Source organism: Onychostruthus taczanowskii, unplaced genomic scaffold (assembly GCF_017590055.1).
Source record: "Onychostruthus taczanowskii isolate IOZ18803 unplaced genomic scaffold, ASM1759005v1 scaffold5, whole genome shotgun sequence".
NCBI lineage: Eukaryota > Metazoa > Chordata > Aves > Passeriformes > Passeridae > Onychostruthus > Onychostruthus taczanowskii.
This window is the reverse complement of record NW_024502568.1, coordinates 3,755,920-3,781,978: the sequence shown is the minus strand read 5'-3', so window position 1 is coordinate 3,781,978 and position 26,059 is coordinate 3,755,920. Positions and strand designations below refer to the sequence as shown.

The 26,059-nt window shown below is 38.1% G+C and overlaps 2 protein-coding genes across 5 annotated transcripts in view; one reads left to right on the top strand and one right to left on the bottom strand.

Annotated features, from left to right (window-relative positions):
• The window catches only part of MYOF (myoferlin), a 65,728-nt gene extending 51,351 nt beyond the window's left edge, over positions 1-14,377 (bottom strand). For all 4 annotated transcript variants that reach the window (XR_005953462.1, XR_005953463.1, XM_041415577.1 and 1 more), the window contains exons 1-4: positions 14,202-14,377; positions 8,351-8,406; positions 7,392-7,483; positions 1,032-1,140 (exon numbers count right to left, since the gene is read on the bottom strand). Coding sequence is in view for 2 of the 4 variants with exons in the window: in XM_041415577.1 (XP_041271511.1) it covers positions 1,032-1,140; positions 7,392-7,483; positions 8,351-8,406; positions 14,202-14,289 (345 nt within the window). In the remaining 2 variants the exon portion in view is untranslated. The remainder of the gene's footprint in view (positions 1-1,031; positions 1,141-7,391; positions 7,484-8,350; positions 8,407-14,201) is intronic.
• Positions 14,378-15,877: 1,500 nt separating this feature from the next.
• Positions 15,878-25,963, top strand: CEP55 (centrosomal protein 55). Its single transcript, XM_041415787.1, has 8 exons — positions 15,878-16,060; positions 17,827-18,114; positions 20,313-20,357; positions 21,110-21,248; positions 23,179-23,489; positions 24,446-24,517; positions 25,144-25,269; positions 25,731-25,963. Exons 1-8 carry the CDS (start codon positions 15,878-15,880, stop codon positions 25,935-25,937), a joined length of 1,371 nt encoding a protein of 456 aa, XP_041271721.1. The 3' UTR covers positions 25,938-25,963.
• Positions 25,964-26,059: the final 96 nt, after the last annotated feature.

Here is a 26,059-nt window from a genome sequence, read left to right as displayed (position 1 = left end):
AATAAAGATTACACAATTTTCAGCTAATGGACTAGGTTCTAAAATATTATCTAAGTAATGGAGTCACTGTGTTTACAGTTAGAAAAATCTGTCACAATACAAGCATGTAAGATGCTCTACAAATGTTAGTTTTAGTTCCACAATATTCATGGCAGACAAGGTGACATCCTAAATTTGCAGACAGATAAACAAAGGCAGTAGAGAAATACCACTATCTCATCAACAACTGAACAAGTCTGAACCATAAGTAAAATTTCCTATCTGGCTTCTCTAATTGCTTGTTCATATCTCCATCCTGGAAGAAAAACAAGATGTCATTTTCCACTCTAATTATAGAATTGTCTTTTTTGTGCTTGACTGTGGTTTTGGATTATTGAACAAACCATTATTATTACTAGTTGCCAGAGCAACATGAGGAGTCAGCAAAAAAAGCCCAACCCTGTGACCAGCCAATCATGATTTTAAACTGCAGCTGCTGAGAGACTGAAATTATGCTTAGAGTCTCTCACGACTGAGTACACTAGAATGCAGCATGAAGTGCCTTAATAGCTACACTGCACAAACACAGTAAGGTCCCAGGTTCCAAAACCTACTTAATTAATAACTAAGTTAATAAGCATTTAAATCTAAACATGTGCTAAATCAAGTTAAGCAAGTTCTTGTGTAACTTTCTGAAGGGAGCTGGCAGTGAACATGCACATGACCATGTGCTCTGACACAGGCAGCTGTTACAAAGCATAAGGCAAAAAGGTGCATATGGCAACTCCATCAGTACTTGCAAAATGCACTTTGTCAACATCAGGCTGATTTCCATGTATACTCTGTGTCCATAATATTTATAACACATACATACAAATACTATATACAGAGAAAAAAAAAAAAAAGAAGTATTGACTTATTTATCTCTGGTTATAAATTTCCTCTGTCTGGAGCTTTTTCTAGACATTTCCAAGAATTAAATTGATATTATCCCTGTTGCTGGAGCATTTTGATCAAGAATACAGTAAAATAAGAAGATGTAAGTCACTCACTCCAGTTTCTTGTCCCCTTTCATTCAGCAGAGGTATGAGTTTGAAGGGAAAAGATCTGCTTTGGTTACCTACAAGATCTTTAAGTGCTACAGACGCACTGCCAATTAATCTGAAATTAAATAAAAATCATGATTAGAATGCAAATATACATCAAACAGCAGTTCCCATTTTTCTTTTGCTAGCATCTGTTAGTCAACCAAGCAACTCCAGCCATGACTTGGAAACTCAAAAGTACAACAAAAGACCATTGCAAATGCCATGTAATGATTGCGTACTGCTAATTTTTAATTTCTGTTTCATTACATTCAAATGTGTTGGTATTCTTTATGGCAGCCACAGCTTTAACCTAAAAGAGGTTAAAAAATGAAATTATTTTTCACATATTTTTGAAAATAATCTTCTGTATAATTTTCAACAGCAATGTCACTTATTTCTACCACTGAATTCTAATTGGTAAGTTAAAGAATATAAAAATTTCTTTCCCTACACAGATTTCCAAACTCTCAAGTGACAAGCAGTGAACATAAACTAGGTACAGCAGCTGTTGTACTACACAGAAAAATACACAAACCCAGACACATTCACATCTTTGTAATGAAAACAGTGAAACAGAACTAATGCAATAAATGTGCTTACTAGAGAATCACAAAATTAATCTTCTTGCTCATATTCTGCATTTTGGAATAGGTTCATCTTCTCCCTTCTAAATTCTCAGAATGTTTCTAATGGTTCTAGAGCAGTCTACCAAAGGAGATCTGACATGTGATAGACTCTTTTGAGCTACTTCTGCCTACTTTGGGACTGCATCTGTCACTCCCACCCTCTCCCAGAAAGATGAAAATTGCATGTACTTTTAACCCAAGAGTCTACTTTTTGGCAAAATTTCTTAGTGTGGTACTGGTCTCATGATACCTGGCACTGTATTTCATTCCCTTGGCATGTAGTAGCAGTTTACTCCCATACTGAAGTGGATTACTGGAATAACTGAGATTTTTTTTCAATGAAAAAAAACCCAAGAAAATTTTATCCTGTAAATATTTCAAAGATCATGTGTCACAAATAAAATACCAACTTTGTTGCCAAAGCAGAAAAACGATCTGAATACAAAGAACCTAACCAAGGTCCCCTGAATTACAGAGCTTTTTCATGGAGCAGCTAAAGGTGCAAGGGTATTTTTTGACATGGAGCAAGTGTGCTGTTATAGCTACTCTTGCATACTGTGTTATGAGAACATAAATTAATTTTTTCAGAGTACATTAGAATACCTAAGTATAAAACATCCATTTCCTCCAAATAAACCTTCCAGGTTTTACACATCACATTTTTACAACTTCTGTTCAGCTGCAGAAACGTACATATTTTGAGGTGCAATAGAAGAGGAAAAAAAGAGAACAGAAAATATTTTCCTATGCACATTTGTAGAAAATTTATGTAGACTTGACCTTTTGATTTGATATGAGCTTACTGGAGCTTATGGAGCCATTTCAAAACAATTCAGAAGCCACCCAAAGTAACCTCAAATCAGCAGGATGAATGTTTTAGCAACCACACCCTCCTCTCTGGTGACATTAACTCAAGAATTGCCATTCACCTGCAGTGCTTTTCAAATTTTCCCCTGTACATTTCCATTTCTACATCCTCATCTGCCATGTACAATTGATAACTTCACACATTTGAATACCTAGTAACCATTTTTAAAATAGTGATCACCTTCAGCAGACTGAAGAGGGAATCAGTTACATAGACTTCTCGCTTGCAACCAGCTGCCACTATACATTGTCTCTCTATCTACATGCCTTTATTTCCCCCTCCTTTAGCAGGTTGGGCAACAACAGTCTCCAGTCTTTTTCCACTCTAACAAGACTGAGAAATTTAATATTCAGTCTATAAACTCTCTTAGTCACCGTCTAGACTTTAGCTAAATTTTAAGCTTTGGGCACTATTCTGCCTTTCCAAAAGTTGTCCTGCTCACTGGATTTGGGATGTTTCACCCCTCCCTTATCAGAAGCACAGAACTGATGAGGTTGGAAGGAATCACTCATAATCATCTAGTCCATTGCCTCTGCTCAAGCTTAGTCAGCTAGAACAGGTTACCCATGACTATGTCCAGTCTGGTTTTGATCATACAGCTACTCAACGGCTGAAGTAATACATTCCAACGTGACACGGAATGCCTCAAAGTCATCCTTAGGTCTCATTATCTTGGTCACTTTTGTACAAGTCTTAGAGAAAGCCTTTTTTCTGACATGCTTCTCTCAGGTCTCTATCTTTGGGCTAAGTCAGCTACGTCAGACCTCAGGAGCTCTTGGGAGATCATGTCCATCACCAGCTCATTGATTTTTTAGCTGCAAGGTCTGCTCCTGTACTTCCCTCTGACAGACAACTAGACCCCAGTTCTCTGCATGGCTACTGTGAAGTTGCTGGGTTCTTCTGAATTCTGAAGTCTTTTTACCTTCAGGCAGGATTGTATGTGATCTCCATCTGAAGCCATGACTTACAAAATGACAAGGACTCCTTTCCTTCCTGCACAGCTGAAAAGACTTTCTACTGCCTGTTCATTGTCACAGGACATTGTTCTTTGCTGGACCTGTTTCAGCTTTCTTCCTCTTGCCTGAGAAGATCAACATTTGCCCATTCAATTCCAGATCACACTAGTCTCTTGACACCATCAAGTGGGACAGGTTCTGATACTGGAATAGCTTCAGGCATCCTCTGACCTTTCGTTCATCAGCTGTTTTAGTAGAAGACCAAAACAAATTCGTGTTTTTTCTTAAATGTTTCAGTACCTTTTTGACCATCCCTCAGACTTCCACAGGTATAATGCCCAATCAGTTTAGTCTCTTAACCTTTTCCAGTTTTGTATGAGTAAAAAAAACCAACAAAACTCTGTTCTGTAAGCAGTTTAAACATTCTGGTCTACCACTGCAGACGACACAAAAAATAAATGCAAAATCCGTATTCAGAAGCTGATTTTGAACCTTACCAGGCCTACAACAGCTTCCCCACACAGATCAAAGGAAAATACCTAGTTTATAAGCATGAAATCAATGAACTACTGATGACCAACTACTAAACACTGAGTTGCATTTGTGCCAAAGCTAATTAATCCGTTAGTGCTGTGGTTAGCACTTCCTGTTAGCTGCCTAAGTAACCAAGTGAAGTGAAACCTCACACCCATGTCTGGATCAGGAAGTACTAACTCACAGTACCAACCATTTTATTATTCCTCTTGGTTTGAAGGTAGCAATACATACTAAATTCTTTAGCCTATCACGTCCTCTAGCTGCTTACATGCTATTTCTACAGGAAGCCCCAAGGTTTAAATTACTGAAGAGTCATGCATTTAAATTATTTTCATCTATTTTTAAGGGTATATTTTGGCAGAGGTTTATGTTCATTATTCTTATGAGCAACTTGATTCTACACTGCAGTTATAATTACTATATTCAACCTTTCTTTCTCAGTGTGTATATTTCATTATAAAGTATGCTACAAGACCCAACACCCACCCTCTGTTATTCCTGCTATGTTTAATTATCTTTATTTATTTAATTATTTTATTTTTATTAAGAAAAACCTCTACTTATTTGATAATACTCTTTGCAAGAACAAACTTCAGTAAAGAAATAAAACATGGATACTGTTTTGAACAAGGAAGAAAAGCACAAAACTGAATCTTAAACTGGATCTTGCATCCAGTGGGTGCAAGGAAATCCTACAACTATGTACAGTCACACTGATGTGGAAAAGAATCCACACAAAAGGGTACAGCTGTAGAAGGATTTAAACAATCTGGAAATTATTTAACTATGAGAAATCCTTAGTAATGACTAAATAATTTGCTGCACTGCTCATTTGTAGCTGCATTTTTCTGTTAGAGCAAAGGGTGTGCCCAATCTGTTTTTCCTGTCTCACTAGGTTACCAACTACACAAAGGACATGGGGAAACACATAATCCCAGCTCATTTTCCTAACTTCACAGGGACAACTGACATTACTGTGAGGTTTTTGGGAGTTTTTTAACTGCAGAAAGATTTGTGTTCTGAGAATTTGAAATCTTTCTACTAACAGTATTAGATGTAACAGAAAACAGATGTGTTCTCTTTTCAAACATCTTTATGCTGGAAAAATCTAACTAAGCATGACTCATACGAGTCTTCTGGTTTATTCCTGAGATGTTCTGTCTGTATACAGTGGTTTGCTTTATTTATCTTTTCCAATTATTGTGACTTTTCTCCATGAAGAGCACTCTTTAACCTATCTGCAAAAGTTTAGTGATCCTGTAAATGAAGCAGTAAATTTTCTCTACTGGAAAACAAAGAAATGGAAAAATATCCAAATGTTCTTTCAGGCTTCATTTACAGAAACATGCCAAAGCAATGAGTTCAGTGCCTTGGCACAGTGCAAAAGCAGAATAACATCCACTGTACTCCTCCTCCAGCAAAAACCAGACTGGATGAACAGTTATATCAGCTTTTAGGAACTGGAACAAATCACGTCTTACATTGCAATCTTCTGCTCTGTTGCTCTACAGGTTCTGTAGTCACCCCTTGGGCAGAGCAAAGACCAGGTGTCTGCAATTAGTCAGGACTAAGAGTGCAAGGAGCAGCAGAGTGTGTGCTGGCCAGGAGCTTTGTGAGTGAGCAGCCAGAGAGGGAGGCTGACATGAGAAACACAGGCTCTGCTTCTGGCCTACAGACAGGCAGTAGCAGAACAATTGAGCAAAAATTGTCAGTACCTTGAACATAACAATAGCAATCCCCACTGCATATTTTCCTCCAGAAGAAAGAAAATAGAGCTAAAGACATGGTGTAGGGTCTTCTCATTGTTCATTCTCAGGCAACAGAGGCCCCTAGACATGCTCTTTACACTCAAAAACTAAATCCAAATTAAATCTAGATTTTTAAATAGAATATATAAAACCATGAATCTCTAAAGGGAAGATTGTTTATTTCAACTCAAATCCCACTTAGCTTAGACACCTAACACAGCTCCCAAGTTAATGGGTCTATTTGTGAATGTCAGAAACAAACACTGGGTTTCTTAAACTGACATTAGAATAGCTCTCCATAGTAAGGGCCTTAGATAGGCATTGTGTTCCACCTTCCCAATCCTGAACTAGCATGCAGACAAACCATGGGAGTGTTATTTGCACACTCTTCCACTGAGCACTGTTTTGAAATGCTGCAGCACTTCACACATGCATCTAACTACAGACTTTTTCTTAAGTATTAAAAGAGGATACCACGAAAAAGTAGCAAATCTATGATATGGTAGTCCTAAATCTCTGTCCAACTCAGGAAATAGAATCAGTAACTCTACAGAACTACAGGTTATGCATACATGCAGTTGGTAGGTGAGAAACTTATCCCACATTCCCTCCTTTCACCTAAATGTGAATGTTCATAAATACCAGTTCTCTTCTGTTGTTACAGTGCTTTGTGTCTTTAAAAGAACTACAAGATGCTATTTCCTATTACCATGTCAAAATCAGGATGCCTGCTCATGTGTTTCTCACTTCCCACCCCCTTATCCTGTTTCCCTGCCAATATCCCTTCCAAACTCATCACACATTGCAAATATGAGGATGTTATTGAGGATCTATTTTCAAAGAGCATTACTTTGAAGGTGTTACTCTGGCTTTGGTATGAACAACTTTCTGCGCATAAACCCAAGCAAAACAAACAGGCATTTGTACAAGCTGGGGGTTAAGAGTTACAAATATGAGTCTAGATCATATTTTAAAATACAATTTGAAGAACACCAACCACATGACTGCTTAACTTTAAACCTATGTACAAAGTGAAACCTATGTAGAGTGAAATTTTAGGTGCTTCAAATAATCACTTTATTTTCTGATGCATTATAAAGTCCATCACAAAATTCTGACTACTGATAAGCTTTCCCATGTCAAGTTTTGAGATCTCCCTAAAGTCAGAGGCATGCAATATATTCCTGCCTAACTGACTTGCAGGAATCTCAAGAATGAGAGACCTGAGGGCACTGGCTTGATTCACAGTGATTTTATGACAGAGCTGTTACGAGTATTGTAAAAACCAGAATCCACATGTTGGGAGGAGGCAGAGAGTAGTAAAGAAAAGCTAACAATGGAATTGGGCTACTATGAGTAAACAGGAATGTTTGCCTAAGACATATGAAATCTGCCATGAAAAGAAGAAAATATTATGTGATCATACTTCCTTTCAGAATAGCAACTGAGAACACTACTTGGCATTGACAGAAAGAGAGAGCACAGCAAGCACCAGCTATCAGTTCCATTTCCCCCCTGTACTTCAGCATTGAAAGTTGTGTTTAATATTGGGGTGGGAGTGGGTAGGGAGAGGGAAAGAAGGAACATACTTGTTTTGTCCAATTGTTTCAAAATCCTTCACAATAATTGTCAGGGAAGATGAATTATCCAGAGCAATTCCTTTCAAGTCAAATTCAACAATCTGAAAAAAACCAAAATGGACCAAACCTAAATTATAATGACAAGTTATGTAAAAAGTAACAGCAGAGTAGCACATACAAAAAAATTATTCAGAAATAAATTTTGCATTTAGTGAGAGACCAAATCCAGCTTACATTTGTGAAAGTAAAATAAAAAATGCTCATGGCATGTATTTGATTTGCTAATTACTAGCAACAATACCACAATTAAATTGCTTGATAGTGAACCATCACTTCTTTTACAGTTCCACTTCCTCACACTAACATACATATTGTCTTGTCAATCATAATATCTGATATTAATCCACTCCAATATTGGCTGAACTCAGTTGCTATTGAATTTAAACAAATACTTGTGTGTTCCCTTTCTTTATAATTCTAATTACAAAATGTAAGAAAAATCTTTAACTTTCATTTATCGTTGTGAAAAACACTGCCAAGAAAACATTTTCCCCAAGAAAAATATTACTGAAGATGCAACATAAGACTGGGCCTAGAAATAAGCCATGAGGACTTTCAATACATAATTCCTTTAAATTCTGTATGGTCTTTCCTGGTACGTAATAAATTATCCCATTATGTTCCCATAGACGTGGCTAAACAACGGCTGAGGATCATTTTGATCAAAAGTGGGAACAAAACCAGGCCACAAACTCATCAGTTATCCATCTAATTTTACATTAACACATTGTTAATAAATTGTAATATGTGGTGCAAGAGGAATCCATTCACCTGCACTTACTAACACCGTGACAGAACACAGAGCACTAGATCCCCTTTCCAACAACATGCTCAGCTGTCAAAACTGACTTAACCACTTTGCAAGCATTGTCTTAAAATGATCAAGGATTTATTTTAACAAAAATTACCTCATTCCAAACAGGATTGAGTTCATTTTCAATTTTCTTTGTTTTCTTTTTTTCATCTGCAAATACAAACAAAGCATGATTGTTTTTGCTAAAGCACTACAAAAATATAATATTTTTTCCTTTCACTTTTCTAAAGAAGGCTTGAACTTTAAACCAAATGTTCCAATTCTTTTTACCCCTTCCAGAAGTTGCACGCTTTATAATCAAGAAGTCCCCATGAGGCTTTTTATTTTGTTTAAGCATACCTAGTTGTATTTCCAAAAGCAAAATAAATATTTAGGTTTCGCAACCTTTTATGACCCTTAGCTTCACCTTCAATAATGATGAAAAAAGACAGACTAAAAGACTTGGAGATATCAAACCAAACAGTAACCTCTAAGTGATAGTAGTAAAGCACTACTTTTGAAAGTAGTACAGAAAATGTGTTACATATTTGAGTTACAAAATATTTTTGAATGTTTAGCTCTGGAATAAAATCACATGGAAAAAAATCGTAGGGAGATATGCTTACACTGTCAGCACTGTCTGGTTTAAATGAGCAAATATTAGAAGAAATACACATGTATGTAAGAGGAAATGCAATCCTTCCTGAAAATATGGTTTCCAGAGGATATGTAGATATGATTTCGCTGAACTTACTGTAGCCTAAAAATTACAAAAATTACAGATTTTCCATACTTCATGGTAAAATTTGCACTTGGGCAAGCTACAAATCGTGAGAATGTGGGACACGGTGCAAATTACACATAGCTTGGCATTATTTTTCCTGTTCAGTCACAATATCTAGCTCCAGTGGAGGACAAGTCTTTTGACACTCAGAAGCACAAAAGAGCACAAACACACAGCTCTTTAAACAAAGATTGCATATATTAGTGATAACAAGCATATTTAAGTACAGGGTGTAAAGCAGCTGCTGATCTACAAAATGCTCAACCACCACAAGAAGTCCAAGATTTAGACACATTCCACATATTTAAAGACTCCACTAAAGATAATTGCATTTTGGTATTTGAAGTTATGACTGTACTTAGCCTGGGAAGCAAGAGTAAAGATATGCCAAATGGGCAAGTTCCTATACCCACTGGTCAGGCTTGATGACTGTGGTGGCTCTTTTTATTGGATGAGAGTGGGATGTACTGAAAAAATCAGCCCGTGCTGCAAATTACAAGAACTGACTCCCATTTGTGTAACAGGAATTGTCTACAATTCACACAGGATATTGACTCACGTTGTAGGACAAAGGAAAGGATTTCATAACACACCATACTGTGGCCTGACATTTTGCAGAACAAAGCACTAATTACCAAGCTACTGAGAGAAATTCAACTTTACACTATCTAATAGGAGACAAAGCATTTTCAAAACTGGGTATCTGAGAATAACTGGGGTTGGGCACTGATACTCCAAGTCCCTCTAGAAGATGGGAGATGAAAAGATGTTTCCACTGCCAGTGAAAAAAAGAACATTTTGTAAAGAGGGTAAAGTAAATTACAAACCTGATCCTGATGGAACTAATGGATAAAAGTCCTCTGATCCCTGCTAAATCTAAAATGTAATCTGTAAGGTGAGTCCTGGCATGAACAACGGTCAAAACAACTCTTGACAAGGTGCTACATTTTCCACTCTGAATTATCCATTTTCACAAAAGCAAGATTTATGTTTCCACTAATATGCATATTCTAGATTACACTGGGGAAAAAAAAAACCCAAACATGTTTCTGTTATGCATCTGTGTGAAAGCTGGATGAAAAAACACTGGGAAGCACAGCTCGGGTTTTAGTTGTAATTTTAGTCAGAGTACAACATTCTCATTCCTCAAGGAAATACTTTGCATATACTCCCATCTCTTTACTGACTTCCTTTTTATTACACTTTTATCGGTATTTTAATGCACTGGGTGGTGGTGGTATTTGTTTTTAAGCTCTTGGCAAAGCTCTTTCTTCTTCCAATCAAAAACCCCCGTTGCCAAGCTGGGTGAGGTGGATTGCTCAGTAATTCCAGGAGCCCACAAAAGTCTCAGCTCCTCAGGCTGTTTTCCTCTGCTGGTAATGATTGCAGCTATAGCAACCAAGACTAAACCACATCAGGATAACTTGTGCAATAGGGCCAGTCACCATTTTTTGTGTGGCCCTACCTTGAAATACGAAATTATAGTGGATACAGATAAAACACTCTATACTAGTTTCTTTACAAACTAACTACAGTAACTGTGGTACTGTAGAAGAAATCACTATTTGCTTTATCTTGATGGAGGCACCATACTGCCTTATATTATAACATGCTAGTTAATATTCTCAGGTGGAAATTACTGTAATAAGAATTTAATTGCTCAGTCCAAAAAAAATTAAGATGAGCTGTTTAAACAACTGTTGATCATTAAAAAGATCACAGCATAGCAAAACACTTTATGTTCCCATCTTAATTTTTTTTCTATTATAACTAGTATTTTCATCATAATGACCAGGTGGGGAATAGCAGAAGCAAGCAAACATTATCTTTTACAACAGTCCTAAGTCTAAGATTTAAGACAGTATCACATTTCAGTTAACTAAGTATCTCAGAAAACTTTTGTCAAAGGAGAATTAAGATTGTATGATGGCAGCAACTGCAGGATCAAATGGGCAGACCTCCAAAACCCTGGAAATTAAATTTAGCAAATTTAACTCTCTGCAAAACAGAAAATTTAAATCCAGTGAATAATTACACTCTAAAACTATTTTCTTCCACACACTGAAATATAAACGAAAATAGCTTTGAACTATCACAGGCCTTCAGGCCTGCTGAAAAGCTCTTAGATTAAGCACAAATGGAATCAAGTTGGATTAATCAAATTAAATGCCATTTTACCTTCATTTTTACTGTATAAAGTGGAATGAGGCAGCCAAAACAAATGATCAAAACACTAAATATCCTAGCATTGACTGCACATACAAGCAATTGAATAAATTTTTACACACTGAGACGAGAATCTAACAAACCAAAATGATTATACTGATTCAATCATCATCACCTAGTGGTAATTTAGCAAGTGGCAACAGTTTTTTACATTAATTTGACCAATGAATTGTCTCATGTTGAGGAAAAACTCGGCATTCTGCAAGAACAGCACCCAGTTCCAGATAGCGATATTCGTTTACTCTCAGGGTGTAGTTCTCTTTGAACTGTGAGCTTTCCTTAAAGTAAATAAAAGTTCCATCCCATTGGACTGGACATAAATGTGTTAAAAAAAAAAAGGGAAATGCTTGCACAAAACTTCTCTGCTATATCAGAACTGAAACAGCTGCCTATTTCCTCCTAATATGCAGCTAATATATATCACTGTAACAATTATATTAACTGCCTACTCTGTAACCGCTTAGTTAAAAAAACGGGATTAAATCTACTCTATTCATAGATGAAACATATTAACTAGCATGTCTTAACATATAAAACATTTGCAGACCTTTCATACTAACAGTTGCAGGACCATGAGTTTTCTCTTCACAGCATGGCTGTAAAGGTCTGAGATTGAAAGACTGTGTTTCCATGGGAGGTTTAAATTTATTGAACCTGACATCAGCAAAGGCCCTGTAAATTAAAATTTGACCAAATACTGTTCTAATGAAATGCCAACTTCACAGCAATTTTCTGTCAAACGAGTGCTGTTCACTAAGACTTCACCAAGAATACTCCAGAGTCAAACAAGAACATGAAAATGTCCTGCACGACCATGGCCACAGTCCTGCAAATGCCTAAGTTTTTCCCAGTCTAGAACAAGCACTCCCAAATGTGCTTTTTATGTCCCCCAGGATTTTCTCTGGGTAGGGACTAAAGTTAAAGATTAATGGCCTTTGACATATTCTTCCCAAAATAAGACTGGTTTCCTATCTCTACACATTAACAGGGTGAGGGGGGAACCAGCAGTGTATATAAAAAAATCTATAAACACAAACAGCTAGAAGTCAAACACATTTTAGATATGACTCTGTCCTTGCACTTGGTAACCAGGCACTCCACTTACAAATTAAATCAGAGCTCTTAATAGCTGGTAAAAGCCTGGTATTTTCTGTCCCATTTGAATCACTCTGGACAGGAAGCAAAAAATCAGACTGTTGGTATGTAGTAAAATCACATAAATAGAAGTGGCAGGATAATGAGAAATTAAATATCCCCACTAAAAACGTGACACAATTATGAAGCTGACACTGGTTAAGCATGTTTGGGAACATTAAAAATCCCAATTCTAGTACATAAAGGATAAATAGAAATTCATTCATTTCATTCTGTTGTCCAATTCCTGTGTAACTGTATAACTGAAGGACTGAAAAACAAATCAAGCATGAAGAAAAAAAAAATCTGTAACTTCTATTTACTAGGCAAAAGTGAACTGCATTAGAGCACACAGAAGAAAAGTTTACAAGGAGGGGATTAAACAGACACTTAAGCATAAAGAAGGGAAGGCATAAACCACCTCTGGAGTCTGAAACTGCAGGAACAGAGGCAACACAGAAAGGCAAAACTGGCAGGAAAGCAAAGAGAGACAAGGAACTGGAAAGAGAAAATGGATACTTAAGAAGTAGCAGAATGTGAAACAAACCAGAGAAATGACAGTATATTCACTTTTTCAGGGCAACTAAAATCACATTTTAAGAATTATGAAGTTCCAAAAGCTACTGAGACAGACTCTGCCACTTGTTCTAACACACAGGGTGGTAAAAAAAAAACAAAAACAAACCCAAAACAAACCAAAAAAAAAAAAAAAAAAAAAAACCTTGGAAAAAAGGAAGAAACTAAAGGAAATGGAATGATTTCACATCTTTCTGATGCTGAAATAAATGTATCTGAAAACTTGTTACTTTGAAAGTTAAGATTCTGCATGTGCAGTGCCTCGTCCTTTTTCAGCCTACAGCTGTCATGATTTCAGATTTGGTTTCTAAAGGTGACAAACTCATGCAAGGATTTTTCACACTTTAAAATACCATCTGGATTTCAGTGCACAGTTAGGAAACCAGGTCACCAGGAGATAAGACACCTGTTTGTCACAGTTTGGTTTGATGTATTACATGATCCAAAATTGCTTAAAGGTTTTGGCACCTTAAAAATAAATCAATACTAGAAATCAAGTTCCTCTAGTACAGCCAAGTGAGGTAATGTTGGCAACAGGTAAAGTACACTCTAAAACATACTTAGCTTTACATATAAATGCTAATTTCATCATAGTCTTTTCCTTCTCCCATATATAACTGATGAGCAATAAAAGTGAAAAATACAGTTTTCTTCCAAAATCTTGTAATTAAATAATCTCAACAGGCAAAATTTTGATGTGTGATTCAGTTTGTGAAAAAAAAAAAAACCCAAAAACCAACAAAAGAAAAAAAAACCTCCACCAAACCAAACTAAAACAAAATCAAACACCTTCCGAAATAGTACTACTGTTTTTCAGTATACTACTTGTAACAACAATAAATCACATTTTTATGGTATGTGTGTGACAGTGAGCAGTGCCTGTTCAAAGTAATCAAGACAGGAATGATTTTTCAGATGGAAAACAAGGTAATCTTCAATATCAGAATTAAAAGTGGGTTCATTTATGCAATTAGATTTGTTTTTAAAGCAACAGGTTAATCCTTTGGAAAAACTTGTAAAATGTGGATCCTGAAACAGAAGCACAGCTGCTCAGAACAGACCAATGCACTCCACCCAGTTCAAACTTCATTCAGGTAACTCCTGTCTCTAATTAAAAAGTCTTCCCCAAAATTACATCAGATGTAATTCCAGGAAAACACGATTTCCCAGATTTTCAGATACTTACAAAGGGCACTATCCTTTACAAAACTTCTTCCCTGGCTACATTTATGACAGTTTTGCTTACCTTTAAAAATAACAGAAACGATAGGATCTGGTTTCCCAAACTTGGTTTTAGGGATATTGGTAGCAGATTCCACAATCACCCGAAGCATTGCTTCCTTTTTGTCTAAATGTTGACTAATACCGAAGGCATTAAATCTTCAGTTTCACAGTCCTTAACTTCTGGACTGAAACGCTAGCAGGAAGAGGAGGCAGGGAATTACTGGTTTACAGCAAAGGAGGTCTATGGGTGGATCTATGACGGACTAGCCGCTCAAAGCCCTGGGAAAAAAACCACTCCTGTAAATTGACACCAGCTTGTCATGCTGCACAGAAAGAGCTCTCGCTAGTGAAATCCTGCAAAGAAAGGCACACTGCAAAAACTCAGGTTTCTGGCTGCTGCTTTTACTCTTAAACTGATAAATCTTTGGTCAGAAACCAAGGCTAGAATAAGCGTTAAGCGACAGGAACATTAAGCACGACTCTAGAACTCGATCTAAACTACATCTGCCTCTCGGTATACCAAGGTATGAAATTCCACAATTATTTCCCCCCCCCCCCCCCTAATTTTTAGAACTTCATCGCTCGCAAATGCTTTTGGTTTTTCTCCGTGCCAGCCCAGTCAGAAACTGGCGACGATCCCAAAAAACAGTGCAAGTCCTCCCTCTCCTGTTGTATTCCGGAACGACACTGCAGCTTCCTCATGGAACATCCTGGAGATAGTAGATTTATAGTAGAATTATCGAAATATGTATCCATGACTAAAAATTAAAAAGTATCAAGGAAATGCGTGTAAAAAAAAAAAAAAAAAGAAGAAATTAAGAGTGACAAGACTGTCTGTATAGTTTGGAGGCATATAAATGTTTTGTCTTAAACACGTGCACAAACACTGCGGTAACGTGAACGGGGTAGCACCTACATGACAAGCACAAGAGCTCTGAGCTCCCCTGTGCTCAGTTAGTTCTTCTCAGCTGTCAGCAGAAGCAAAAACCCGAGAGGTTCCCGCTGCCACTGCCACACGTGTCCCCGCGTCCCCAGGGAGAGAGGAGAGGGGAAGCAGCACCAGGGAGCAAGTGAGAGCAGTTCAGCCTGGTTTTTACAGGGTCACATGAGACCTATCCTAGCTTACGTTGTAATTTCTAAAATTATTACGTTTGGGGTAGATGGAGAGAATTTCTGAAGAAAAACCCTGCGTGTTCAGGGAGGAACGAGGACACAGACACGTCAGAGACAGCACTGAGGGGGCCCTGCAGACTCGACCCGAGCTCCACCCGCCGGCACCCGCCGCTGGCCAAGCAGCGCCGCTCACAGGCGGCGGGGAGCCCCGGGCAGGGACTGCACCGGCCGGGCGGTGACACGAGAGGGCGGTGACACCAGGGGACACCGCCCCTGCCGCCACCGCCCCACGGGCACCATCCGGAAACGCCGGAAGTGACGGCCCGGAGCCGCGGGATTCAAACTCCCGGAAGCGGCACGGGCCGGGGCCGGACGGAGCCGCCGCCGGGCCGTGCCCCGCACCGGGCCGCGTCCCCTCACCGGGCCGCGCCCCCGCACCGTGACTCGCGGCCCCTCTGAGCCCCGCGGGATCCGGGAAGGGCCGCGCCGCCTGCGCTCGCCTCCAGCTGTCGGAAGCCTTGTCCTGCCCGCTAGAAGTGATCGCTGTTCCGTAGCGCCTCGTTCGGTTTGTACAGGCGCCTAAAGATGAACGCCAAGACCGCCATAGATCGAATTATTGGCAAGGGGGGCCTGAAGTTGGGCAGCTCCAGAGCTGACGGTGGGCTCGAGAAGGGTAAGCGGGAGGGCGCTGCCCCGCGGAAGTCCATGGAGGAAGTGGCCACAGGCAAAGGCAGAGTGCCGGACCCGGAGCGGAGCGAGCTCCTGCAGGTGAGCCGGGCTCTCCCCGAGCCAGCGCCGGCCGGGTCCCGCGGATACGGCACTCGGCCTCGGGAGCCCCACCTTTCCTCTCAAAACTTTTGATGTCACAACTGGTTTAGGAGTGTTAGACAGTCCAGGCAAACTATTAGTTTCACACCTTCATTCTCAGATATTTTTCAATGACAGCAGAGCTAATACAATCACACTCATCTGACAAGGCTGGTAAATACAAAGACTTGAGGCCAGAGGTGCCCGTTAGCCCATTAAGAGCTGTCCTCATGTGTCCAATAGAACACTTCTCAGAGAAGTATTTTAAGCACTTCCTTCAAAGAGTTTAACCTTTGAAAACACTTGGTTAAGAGCATGCCAAAAAGTGCAGAGTGTTTGTTTGAATTGAATTGTCAAGCTCCCACTCAGTTATAGGTATTATTCTTTCATTGCATCTAAAGAGCAGAAACGAAGACAGTGCAAGGTATTGAAGCATCTGTATGTCTATGTGACTGTTCCCCTCGAGGTAAACCTGTGGTTGCAGAGAGAGAAGTTCAAGACTTAATAGGTGATCTAGTTGCAGCCTGTCAGGATTCCCAGAAGGACAGGGAAACTTTAGCTGGACTCTAGAAAAGGATACAACTAATGTGGACTAGGCATACTAATATTTCTAGGCCACTCTTTTTAACGAAAGGGCTTGTCATGTTTCTGTGCCACAACGTCAGTTGAGAAGTCTTAAGCCAAGGATGAGCCATGGCTGGGCAGCTGATGAAGTTTTGGCTAGATTCCTTAGTGTATTTGCTGAGTCTGTTGGTGTTTGCTGTTGGCTCTGTGTTGGTTACGTTATACTAGTTTCCTATAAACTAGGAAAAATAACTGCAAAATCACCACTGTGTTTGATACACTGGATACTCTTTGGTGTCACTACTTTAATTTTAGTGAGCAGTGGTGTTTAACCACTCCCTGATTGAGGCTCTCTCAAAATCACTTGCTTTCAGTTTCTTTTTCTAATGACTTGATGTCAATTTGCAGGATTTCAACATCAGCGTTAGCAGAATTAAATGCTGTCACATCTGAAGTTCATGCAGAGCCCCATTGCACCAAATGCAGTACTAATTGTGGGTAATGATTACCTGTGCTGGAGGCCTACTGGAAAGAGAGTGCATGTTGAAAATATCTAGTAAAACATATTTTGAAACTGCAGGGCCAGATAACATGGAAAACAGGATCCTTCTCCTGAATGCTTTATTATAACTCTTCTGCGACAGTAGCAGTTTGCAAGAAGGCTCTGCTGCGTCCCAAAAGCTACCAAATATGCTAAGAAATATACTAAGAAATGTAGCACCAACCTCTTTGCTGGAAGTGTTTTGGAGTTCTTGTACTACTTTAGTTTTAGGGTCATATCATGTAGTGATTATTCAAAACTGAGCATCTACCAAGCCTGTGAAACTTGGTTCTTTGCATTCTCTCCTTGTTTCATCTATTTCAGACTGGTTTTACTATCACTTGATATATTTCAGATGATCACTCCAGTATTGTCTTCTTTGAGTTAAAAGTAATTTTCTCAGCTAATTAAAGGCTAAGAGAGATCTTGGAAAGTGAGATATTCTTATCATAGAATCATAAGGTCATAGAATGGGTTGGGTAGGAAGAGACCTTAAAGATCCCCTAGTTCTAACACTTTCCACTAGACCCTGCTGCTCAGATAATCTCAAACTACTGTAAACTTGCTAATGCATTTGATGCATAGACTAAAACGTACTCTTTTTTTATTCTGTTTCATTTAGAAAATACTTTTGCTTGAGAAAGAAAAAGAAAAATACAACCATCTTCTGGGAGAGAAGGACAGAGAAATCCAAAACCTGAAAGACAAGCTTCTGTCCAAAACCAAGAACAGTGAAGTGTCCTTACTACAAAATCAACTAGAGGAAAAAACAAAGGAAGCAGAAAGGAGGGAACAGTTACTTTGTTCTCTATCAGAAGAAATTAACAGGTTAAAATGTGATTTATCTGCAGTCATGGCAAAATGCTCTGATCTTGAGAACGAAGCCAGTAGTACTTCTCAGGTATCCCAGGTAAGCACTGAAGAAATATTGCAATTGCAAATTGGAATTTGTGCCTACTAAGCACCAATAGGATGGTTTATGAATTTTCATACAAGCTGTGTTGCATGCTGCAATATTTTTGTATGAAGCGAGACGGTGTCCAGATTGAACTCTAAATGAGGAGCAGTCACAGAGCACACTTCAGGCAGCACAGCTGGGGAGGGAATTCTCTCCTGCTGTATTGCAAGGCTCCGTGTTCATGGTCACACACAGGCAGTGTGACCTGTGATACTACTGGGATGATCCACTGTTGCTTAGGCAGTGCCCTTCTCAGATTTGTGTGCTCAGTGATGAGACAGAGTGAGAATGCAGCAGTGATAAGAGACATGGGGCACTAATAAAGACAAACTAAGCTCCTCACCTAATTCAGCTTCAGTCATGAGATTATCTTTCTTCTCTCTGCTCTTATGAATCCTCATTTGTCTCAGTTGTTAAAATTAATTGTCTTTACTTTCTATGGCATTACACATGGTAAATTTTTCAATGTGGCACAGGATAGGACAGGAATAATGAGTTTCAAGTTTAATAATGAGTTTCAAATAAGGGTTTACAAGTCATTTTAGGGTTCCACAGTTGTTTTTCCACCCTGCCCCATTCTAATGTTCTTTGGAAAATGCAGTAGTAGCTCTATGAGGGGCACAGGGAAGTTGTTTAGGTACAGGTGCCTAAAAATAGGTGGCTGTAAGTCTTTCTTTTCCAGCTTTTGACCTGCAGATGGTGCTGGTTCCCTCCACTCCACACGGGGGTTGAGCAATTTCCAGAAATTCTGCTATAGCCAAATACATAACAGAATATCTTCATCTACTACTTTTGAATGGTAACACATGTATATCTAGTACTTCTAATAATGCAGTTTATTGAGAAATACCACTTTAAATGTAATGTATTTATTTTAAATTTCAACACACTTTGAACTTCATTAGAGGTGTTAAAATGTGTATTAAGTCAACAGGTTTTCATAATATTTTTGTCAATAAACCACCAAAATATGTATTACTTTAAAACCATAGTTTTCTTTTAAAATTGTGACTGATTTATCAACAGAGGACAGTGATGTTTTACTTGGAAAACTTGAAAACAAGTCTAGCAATGCTACTTGAAACTGCTAGGTGGCATACTGGCTCTGAAATGGAAACAACAGCTTTATGACACAATTTTAAGAAAGTTTTTACTGAGGCAGGACTCTGATGTTCCTAGAAACAAGTTCAGTGTCTCTAAATCCTATTTTTCTCAGGAAGTGTTTAATAATTATATTCAAAGTTCTGTATTTTTCAGCTATAAATTCTGTTGTAAATCATATTCTAAGATCCATAGAAATATGTTGGGAAAAAATATAGTTTGGATTTGGGTAGTAATGTACTTTTTTTTTTCTCACTGAAGTTCCCTCTGACTTATACCTACACAATTTCATAACCACTTTGTATCCTGCAGAGAATTTACATTTACATGTGGGAGAAACATGCCTGTAACTCCAGTTTTAGATGGGTCTCAAGAAGTCCCCTACTTATAGATGTACATAAGTGATACTCACTGCACTGGGGATCAGGCTCAGGAAATCAGGCAGTTTGTCCTTGTGCTTGCAGACAGGTCTGCATGATTTCCCAGATGTTCACAGTCTTCCTGTTATCCCAGGGAAGCATGGAGGTCTCTGGCTTTCCTCAACTTCTCCTGTATGTCTGGGTCATTGTCAAATATATGAGGATACAAAAATAGAAGAAACATTTACCTCTCCTTGTGTACTTAAATAATACCCTTAAATATCTTCATTTTTCAAAACCTCTTTGTGGAACACCCTTCAGGACTTCCAAGACAGCAGTTCAGCAGAAAATACATTATGGTTTCCTTAGGAAATGTTTAAAGGTAACTATGAATTGCAGACTTATGGAATAAATTCCATGTAAATCTTTGTCCCATATTTTGCAGAAGAGTCTATTTTAAATATCTGAAATGGCTTTCTACATAACTTGAATCCTTCAAAAAACGCCAGCAACCAGCTATAAAGATATTTAAACACAAAAGGCACATCTCTTTTCATTTTTAAATGCATCTGATTTAATTTTTAAAATATTCTTCTGCTATTTATGTGAGATTAATAGCTGTACAGGAGTAGCTTTGCTGTTTCAGCCATCTGTTTTAAACAACACTAACAAGTTGTTCTTTGTCCGCAGGAAGCTGCAACAAACAGCACTGAAGTTGAAAGACAATTGAAAGATGTAAGTTTCCTGTAAATTTCAAGCACATACCATCTGTCTTGGGCTGCAGAAGAATGTAAATTATCATCACGTACATTTTGGGGTAGTGTGGGACCTCAGAGGGTATGTTTCTCTCTAAAATATAATCCCTAAAATGATTTTGTGACAAGGCAATAATTTAAATTTAAAACCAGAAAAACTTGCAAAAGAAAAATTAAGATTTCCATTATCTTTCAAAGACCTTGCTTGGAACATCAGAATAAAGTGGTTGCTGTCGCTGAGAACTCAGAAGCCTCTAGGAACCTGACACTGCCTGGGATAGCATGAGGTTGGATTGGAAACCTCCTGAGGTCCCTTCCAAAATGAATAATTCTATGAGCCAAGCAGCTAAAAAATCCATGTCCTTGTTCTTACAAATTAAATTGCAATGATACAGTTTTTTATTTCATTTTCAGGGTCTGTTATTTTATATTTTATTTTATATTTGAGGTTGAAAAGTTAATTCTTCATAATCTAGGCATGACTCATTAAAGCCTTTGTTCTTTAAGTAATTTTCCCATTTATGCAGTTTTAGCTTATGCTCAGCAACCTGAATTAACTTTCCAAACGAAAATGGATTTATTTATTTTTTGTATAGATTACTACAATTTGCAGCAGACTTATCTAGTTTATCTTTAATAACTTCTAATGTTTTGAAGACATAAGAGAATACTTTTAAAAGCTGATTAATTACCAGAGACTTTTTTGTTGTTCTTCTGTTTCTTTTTATGAAGGCTCTTGAGAAAAATCAGCAGTGGCTACTGTATGACCAGCAACGGGAAGCATATGTCAGGGGACTGCTTGGAAGGATCTTTGAACTTGAACAGAAGGCAGAAATAGCTAGCCAGCAAGAATCTAAAGCAAATTCAGAAGGTATCAACTTCATTTTTATCCCCACAAGTGACCCAAACCATAATTATCTATAGAATAAATTTTTTAAAACAAATTATAGCACACTTAAAATTAAGACTTTGTTCTCAATGCTTTGGCTGCTTAATGGTAAAACTTTGTTAAATAATATTCCTCTGCTTCCTGTTATCTAGCTATGTTACTTGACCAAGAGTACTTCCTGTTCTTATCCACTTCAAAGATGGTTTTAACAGCCTTGACACTCTATTAGCAACCTCTCTGTTTGTGGAAAGTGTTGAGGCAAATAGATGTATGTCTCCCATCCTTCAAAGTACACTTTCAGTAGACATAATGGAAGCATTAAGGATTTATTAGCTAGGTGTGGATCAGATTTTTTTAAATTTACTTTTTTCAAAATAAATATTATAAAAATGACTCAAGATTGCTATGTTCTTTACTCACCTGACAGTTGTTACAGGGCAAGAAAACCTGTGATAGGTTTTGGCACCTCTCCAAAGCAGTGTTTCACAATAAGGATCTGGCCACCTCCAGCTCACTTCCTTGCTGTGCAGTTCCTCAATAAGGCACACCCTCTCAGTATTAATAAAATTAAAATCATATTAAGCAGAAGAACCAGAAGGTATTGACTTGCTTTTCTTATTACCAAATTATTGATTTCATACATGCTGCAACTGCAATTTACCTGCAAGGTAAATTCACTAAACAGAGCTAGCATCATGTGGAGTAAGAATATACCCACACACTTGCCATTAATAATTCATGGGCAGTGGCTTGGTTTCTGTACTGCTGTTTGAATCTTTCTGGAGAACAGTGAAATATCATCATAATCTTGTTTCGGTGCTGTTCAGAAATCTATGAACAGTATTTTTAGAGGGAGGCAGACTCAGCTCACCAGAAAATGTTCCACAGAGTTACTGCAGTAACTCAAAGCTTTGCCACAAGAGCAACCAGGAGACTTAAAGTCAGGGTGTAAGAAAGTTCCTCTCTTCAAGCAGCTAGGCAGTAGCAGAAATCCAAGTTTCTAAGAACCTAGCTATACAAGTTGAAAGTATATATACGAAAACCTTTTCTGGGCAAAAACTTGGCCTTTCTCTGAGGGTGTCGCTGCCCTATAAAGGAGTTTTGCTAATGAGAAGATAGGGCTTAGTTCTTAGCTGAGGGAAGGGAGAACATTCAAGCAGGAAAGTCTCCCTAGTAAATTACACTTTGAATAATTAGGATAAGTCTTCAATAGGAAAGGTATCAAAGTCACAAAACTTACAGTGCCAAAAATCAGCAAAGCCCATGAAATTCTGCATCCCTCATTCTGCTTCTACATATATTTTGTACTGCTCCTGAATTTTTGCAGTCTGTCTCTTAATTTTTTCCTACTTATTAAACTTTTCTTGGGTCAACAAGCAGAAATTTTCTGACCTTGGTTTAAGTAATAGTTGCTACCCAAGAAATAAGCATTTTTAATCAAAAGAACTGTCATGGTCCTTTCTATTTACTATTTAGAAGTAAATTATGGTATACTGTTTGGAAAAGATGGTCTGCAAAAGACAGTGAAAGGTCTGGCTTTGGTCAAAAAGGCTGAATCTATCCCATCCCCAAAGGTATCTCTGGGGAGCGAGTAATGCCAGCAGCTTGGCTAAAGAGCCTAAAAATAGAAGTAGGAATCCAGTGGTTTTCTGTCAGATTCCCATGTGTCAGTCTGATGCATGAGGCCTTAGAAGAACTGTGTTTTCCAGTAAGTATATTGGTAAGGAGACTTAATGTATTTTCAATACTGAAAGCTGTTTCAACCAAAGTTTGGTTCTAATCTGAGCTGTGCAATACCCTACTATTTCAGTTTCTATTAATAAGCCTTAAAATGCTGTTAAAGATTCAGTGCTCTGATTTTTAAGTGGGTTTTTTTTCACATTACTAACTCAATTATTTCTGACTCATTAAGGTCATCTACAGGAGGAAAGGCAAGAATACTGTGACCAGCTGTTTCTCACTGAGGGTCATCCTGAGACAGAAAGACGCACTATAACCCAGCTGAGATCTGAACTGAACGAACTTAAAAAGACTTATGAAGAAACACAAGGGGAGATGATGAGTTTAAATGCCTTACTGCAGTCACAACGGGTTGCTGAAATGAAGACTCGGGAAAATGAAAATAAAATGAAAGAGAAAGCACAAAGACTAAAACAGGAAAATGAAACTATCAAAGAACAGCTCCGAGAAGAAAAAGAAAAGTCTGAAGATCTTTTATGTCAGGTAAGTGGATGGATTTGGAGGTTTGAGATCATTAGCAAAGAACCAAGAGAGATGAAAATTCATAGCTAATCACATGGATCATCCCTCTCTCTGATAACTGTTCTTCACATAGATCTAGACTCATGTCCTTGTGGTTAACACTGAATTGTTTAAAGAAGAAACTTCTTTGTTCATTTATTTCTCTAGTCTTAAGGGACACAAAATAGAAGGAACAAAATACTGAATTGATTCTAATATAGTTCATCCTTGAGACTAATAGTAAATGAGAACAAGAAGCAAAAAAAAATAAAAATTTTATCAGGTGCTCATAACTATGGAATACCACTAATATTTGCTGCCACCTGGCTGCTAAAATACAACTGATATTTGAAATATGAGAATAAAATTTACTAGACACCAAAGTAGGACTGCTTCCCATTGGTTAATAATGATTAAAATATGTTTATTTTATTTTATTTTATTTTTTGAAGCTGAACAACAGCATTGTCATAAAAGTTGATACATGCTGCAAGCAGAGGATATTTTAATGTATGCATTTACTTAATGACTGTAATATAGTACTTTCTCACCCTTAAACTTGTTCTCTTATATTAAAAAAAGTGCATTGTTTGATTTTATTAACATCATATTATGTTAGTGCAAACATAGGTTTTATGAGTATATTTTTGTCAGCATCCTGGCAATCACCTAGGAGGCTTCCATTTTTGGTTTCTTTTTTTTGACAATAACATCATCCTGCATTCCCCCTTCTTGGTGCAATAATAATTTTTCACTAGGGTTTTCCTTGGGGAAGTAGTGATTTGAATTGAGTTTGGTTCTTGCATAACAGACATACATTTTCTGTTGGCATTGGAATGCAAGAGTTTTCTTCCATCTCATTATAAATGAATTCTTTTTAAGCTTATTAACTATTGTATATGGAAGTTGTTTGTTACAAGTGTTCATCTGCCTTGTAGGTGCAACTCCTTCGTAAATCATTGCTCAGACAGGAGGCAGAACACACAAGAATAGCTTTGCTGGAACAACAGGTACATCATTATGTGCTAAAGTGCTGGTATTTAATCTGTGTTGGGCACAAAGTCTTTCTAGACTAACTTCACATTTAAGAATGATTAGTATATCAAATAAAGTAATGCTAGGCATGAATATTCAACTGTACATAATCTCTTGATGCTTTCAAAAATTTTGACATGTGTCAGGAGGAAAATCTGTAACCTTGTACATACAATAAGAGGGTATGATCAAACCTGATGCTGTTTTCTCCACAATCACTTGTTCAACAGGTATAGCCTCAGATAAGGCACAGGAAACATCCTAAAACTAATGACCTAATTAAAGTTTCATAATATCTTCTCAATATAGTTATAGAAATAGTTGCATTGCCATATTTTCTGTTTTCTTTATTTGAAATTGAAACACCCTCCAATCAAAATAACTTTAAACTGTACCTCTTCTAAGGGAGATTTTAATAACTGGGCATGTGTGAATTTCACTGTAATGAAAGCAACAGCAAATTTTAATTTTTCATTTAAATGTTCCTTTTAATCCCATTTTAAGATGTTATTGCAGTGCAAAACTGACTTTAAGTATATAAATGGGAAACATTCCTCCCAGTTCATAGTAACTTTAAGTTTTCACTTTGTTGGGATGCCAGATCCAGATGTGTACCACAGACTTAGAGAACGGGAAGCTTGATCGCCAGAACTTGAAGCATGAGTTAAGCCATGTTCTCAAGGAGCTGCGCAAGGCCAAGGAGAAAATAACCCGCCTGGAACCTCTGGTATGTACTGAATGTGCAGCTCATAGGTGAATTCACTCAGGGATTCTGCATAAACATACATCTTCTTGCTTTGGGATCTTGTTTCAAACACTAAGTGTCCCTCCATCCTTTATGTCTGTTTCCCCAAGGCGCAGAGCCCTGTGCAAGCCAGGCAGGCACAGCTTTTCTCTCCAGCAAGCACGGAGCAGGAGCACTGCAGCAGGAGCTCCAGAACAGTCAGGGTGCTGAGCAGGGAACGCTCTGTGTTCTGTATCACAGTGTGTGACTCGGTTTTGTCCGTTGCACCATGACAAAGATGCAATGTGCTTCCACTCAGACTTGTTGCTGCTGAAGGAGGCACAGTCCTTAGTGCTGTAACACACCCAAGGCTTGTGTGCCATCAAGCCTTTAATATATTTTCCTACAGTGTTTGATCAGTGCATGCATGCCCCAGTCTTACAGTGAAGCTCCTCCTTTTCCAGAAACTCCGGGAATCTGGACGTATGGAATCACAGGAAGATTTGCAAGCTGTGTTTGACAAGAAGCTGACCACATGTGACAGAAGTCCTCCCCTGAAACATTCCAGCTGCCTTGATGAAAGTTTTCTCGAGTGTCCCAGATGTAAAGTGCTATATCCAACGAGCCAACATAGAGAATTACTAGCACACATTGACTTCTGTACAGCTTGAGCTCCAAATGGACTTACTATCTTTGCTTCATATATTCTGCCAATATGCCTGACAAAAGATCTTTAAAGCTTTTTTCTTACAGTTGTATAAACAACTGCTGATTTTATAATTCAGTTTCACAA

Bases quoted from the DNA above. Each gene is read 5' to 3' on its own strand.
- CEP55 (XM_041415787.1), top strand. From the start codon at position 15,878: ATGAACGCCAAGACCGCCATAGATCGAATTATTGGCAAGGGGGGCCTG. The intron at 16,061-17,826 runs GTGAGCCGGGCT...TGTTTCATTTAG, and splicing joins AGCGGAGCGAGCTCCTGCAG to AAAATACTTTTGCTTGAGAA. The intron at 21,249-23,178 runs GTATCAACTTCA...TGACTCATTAAG, and splicing joins ATCTAAAGCAAATTCAGAAG to GTCATCTACAGGAGGAAAGG.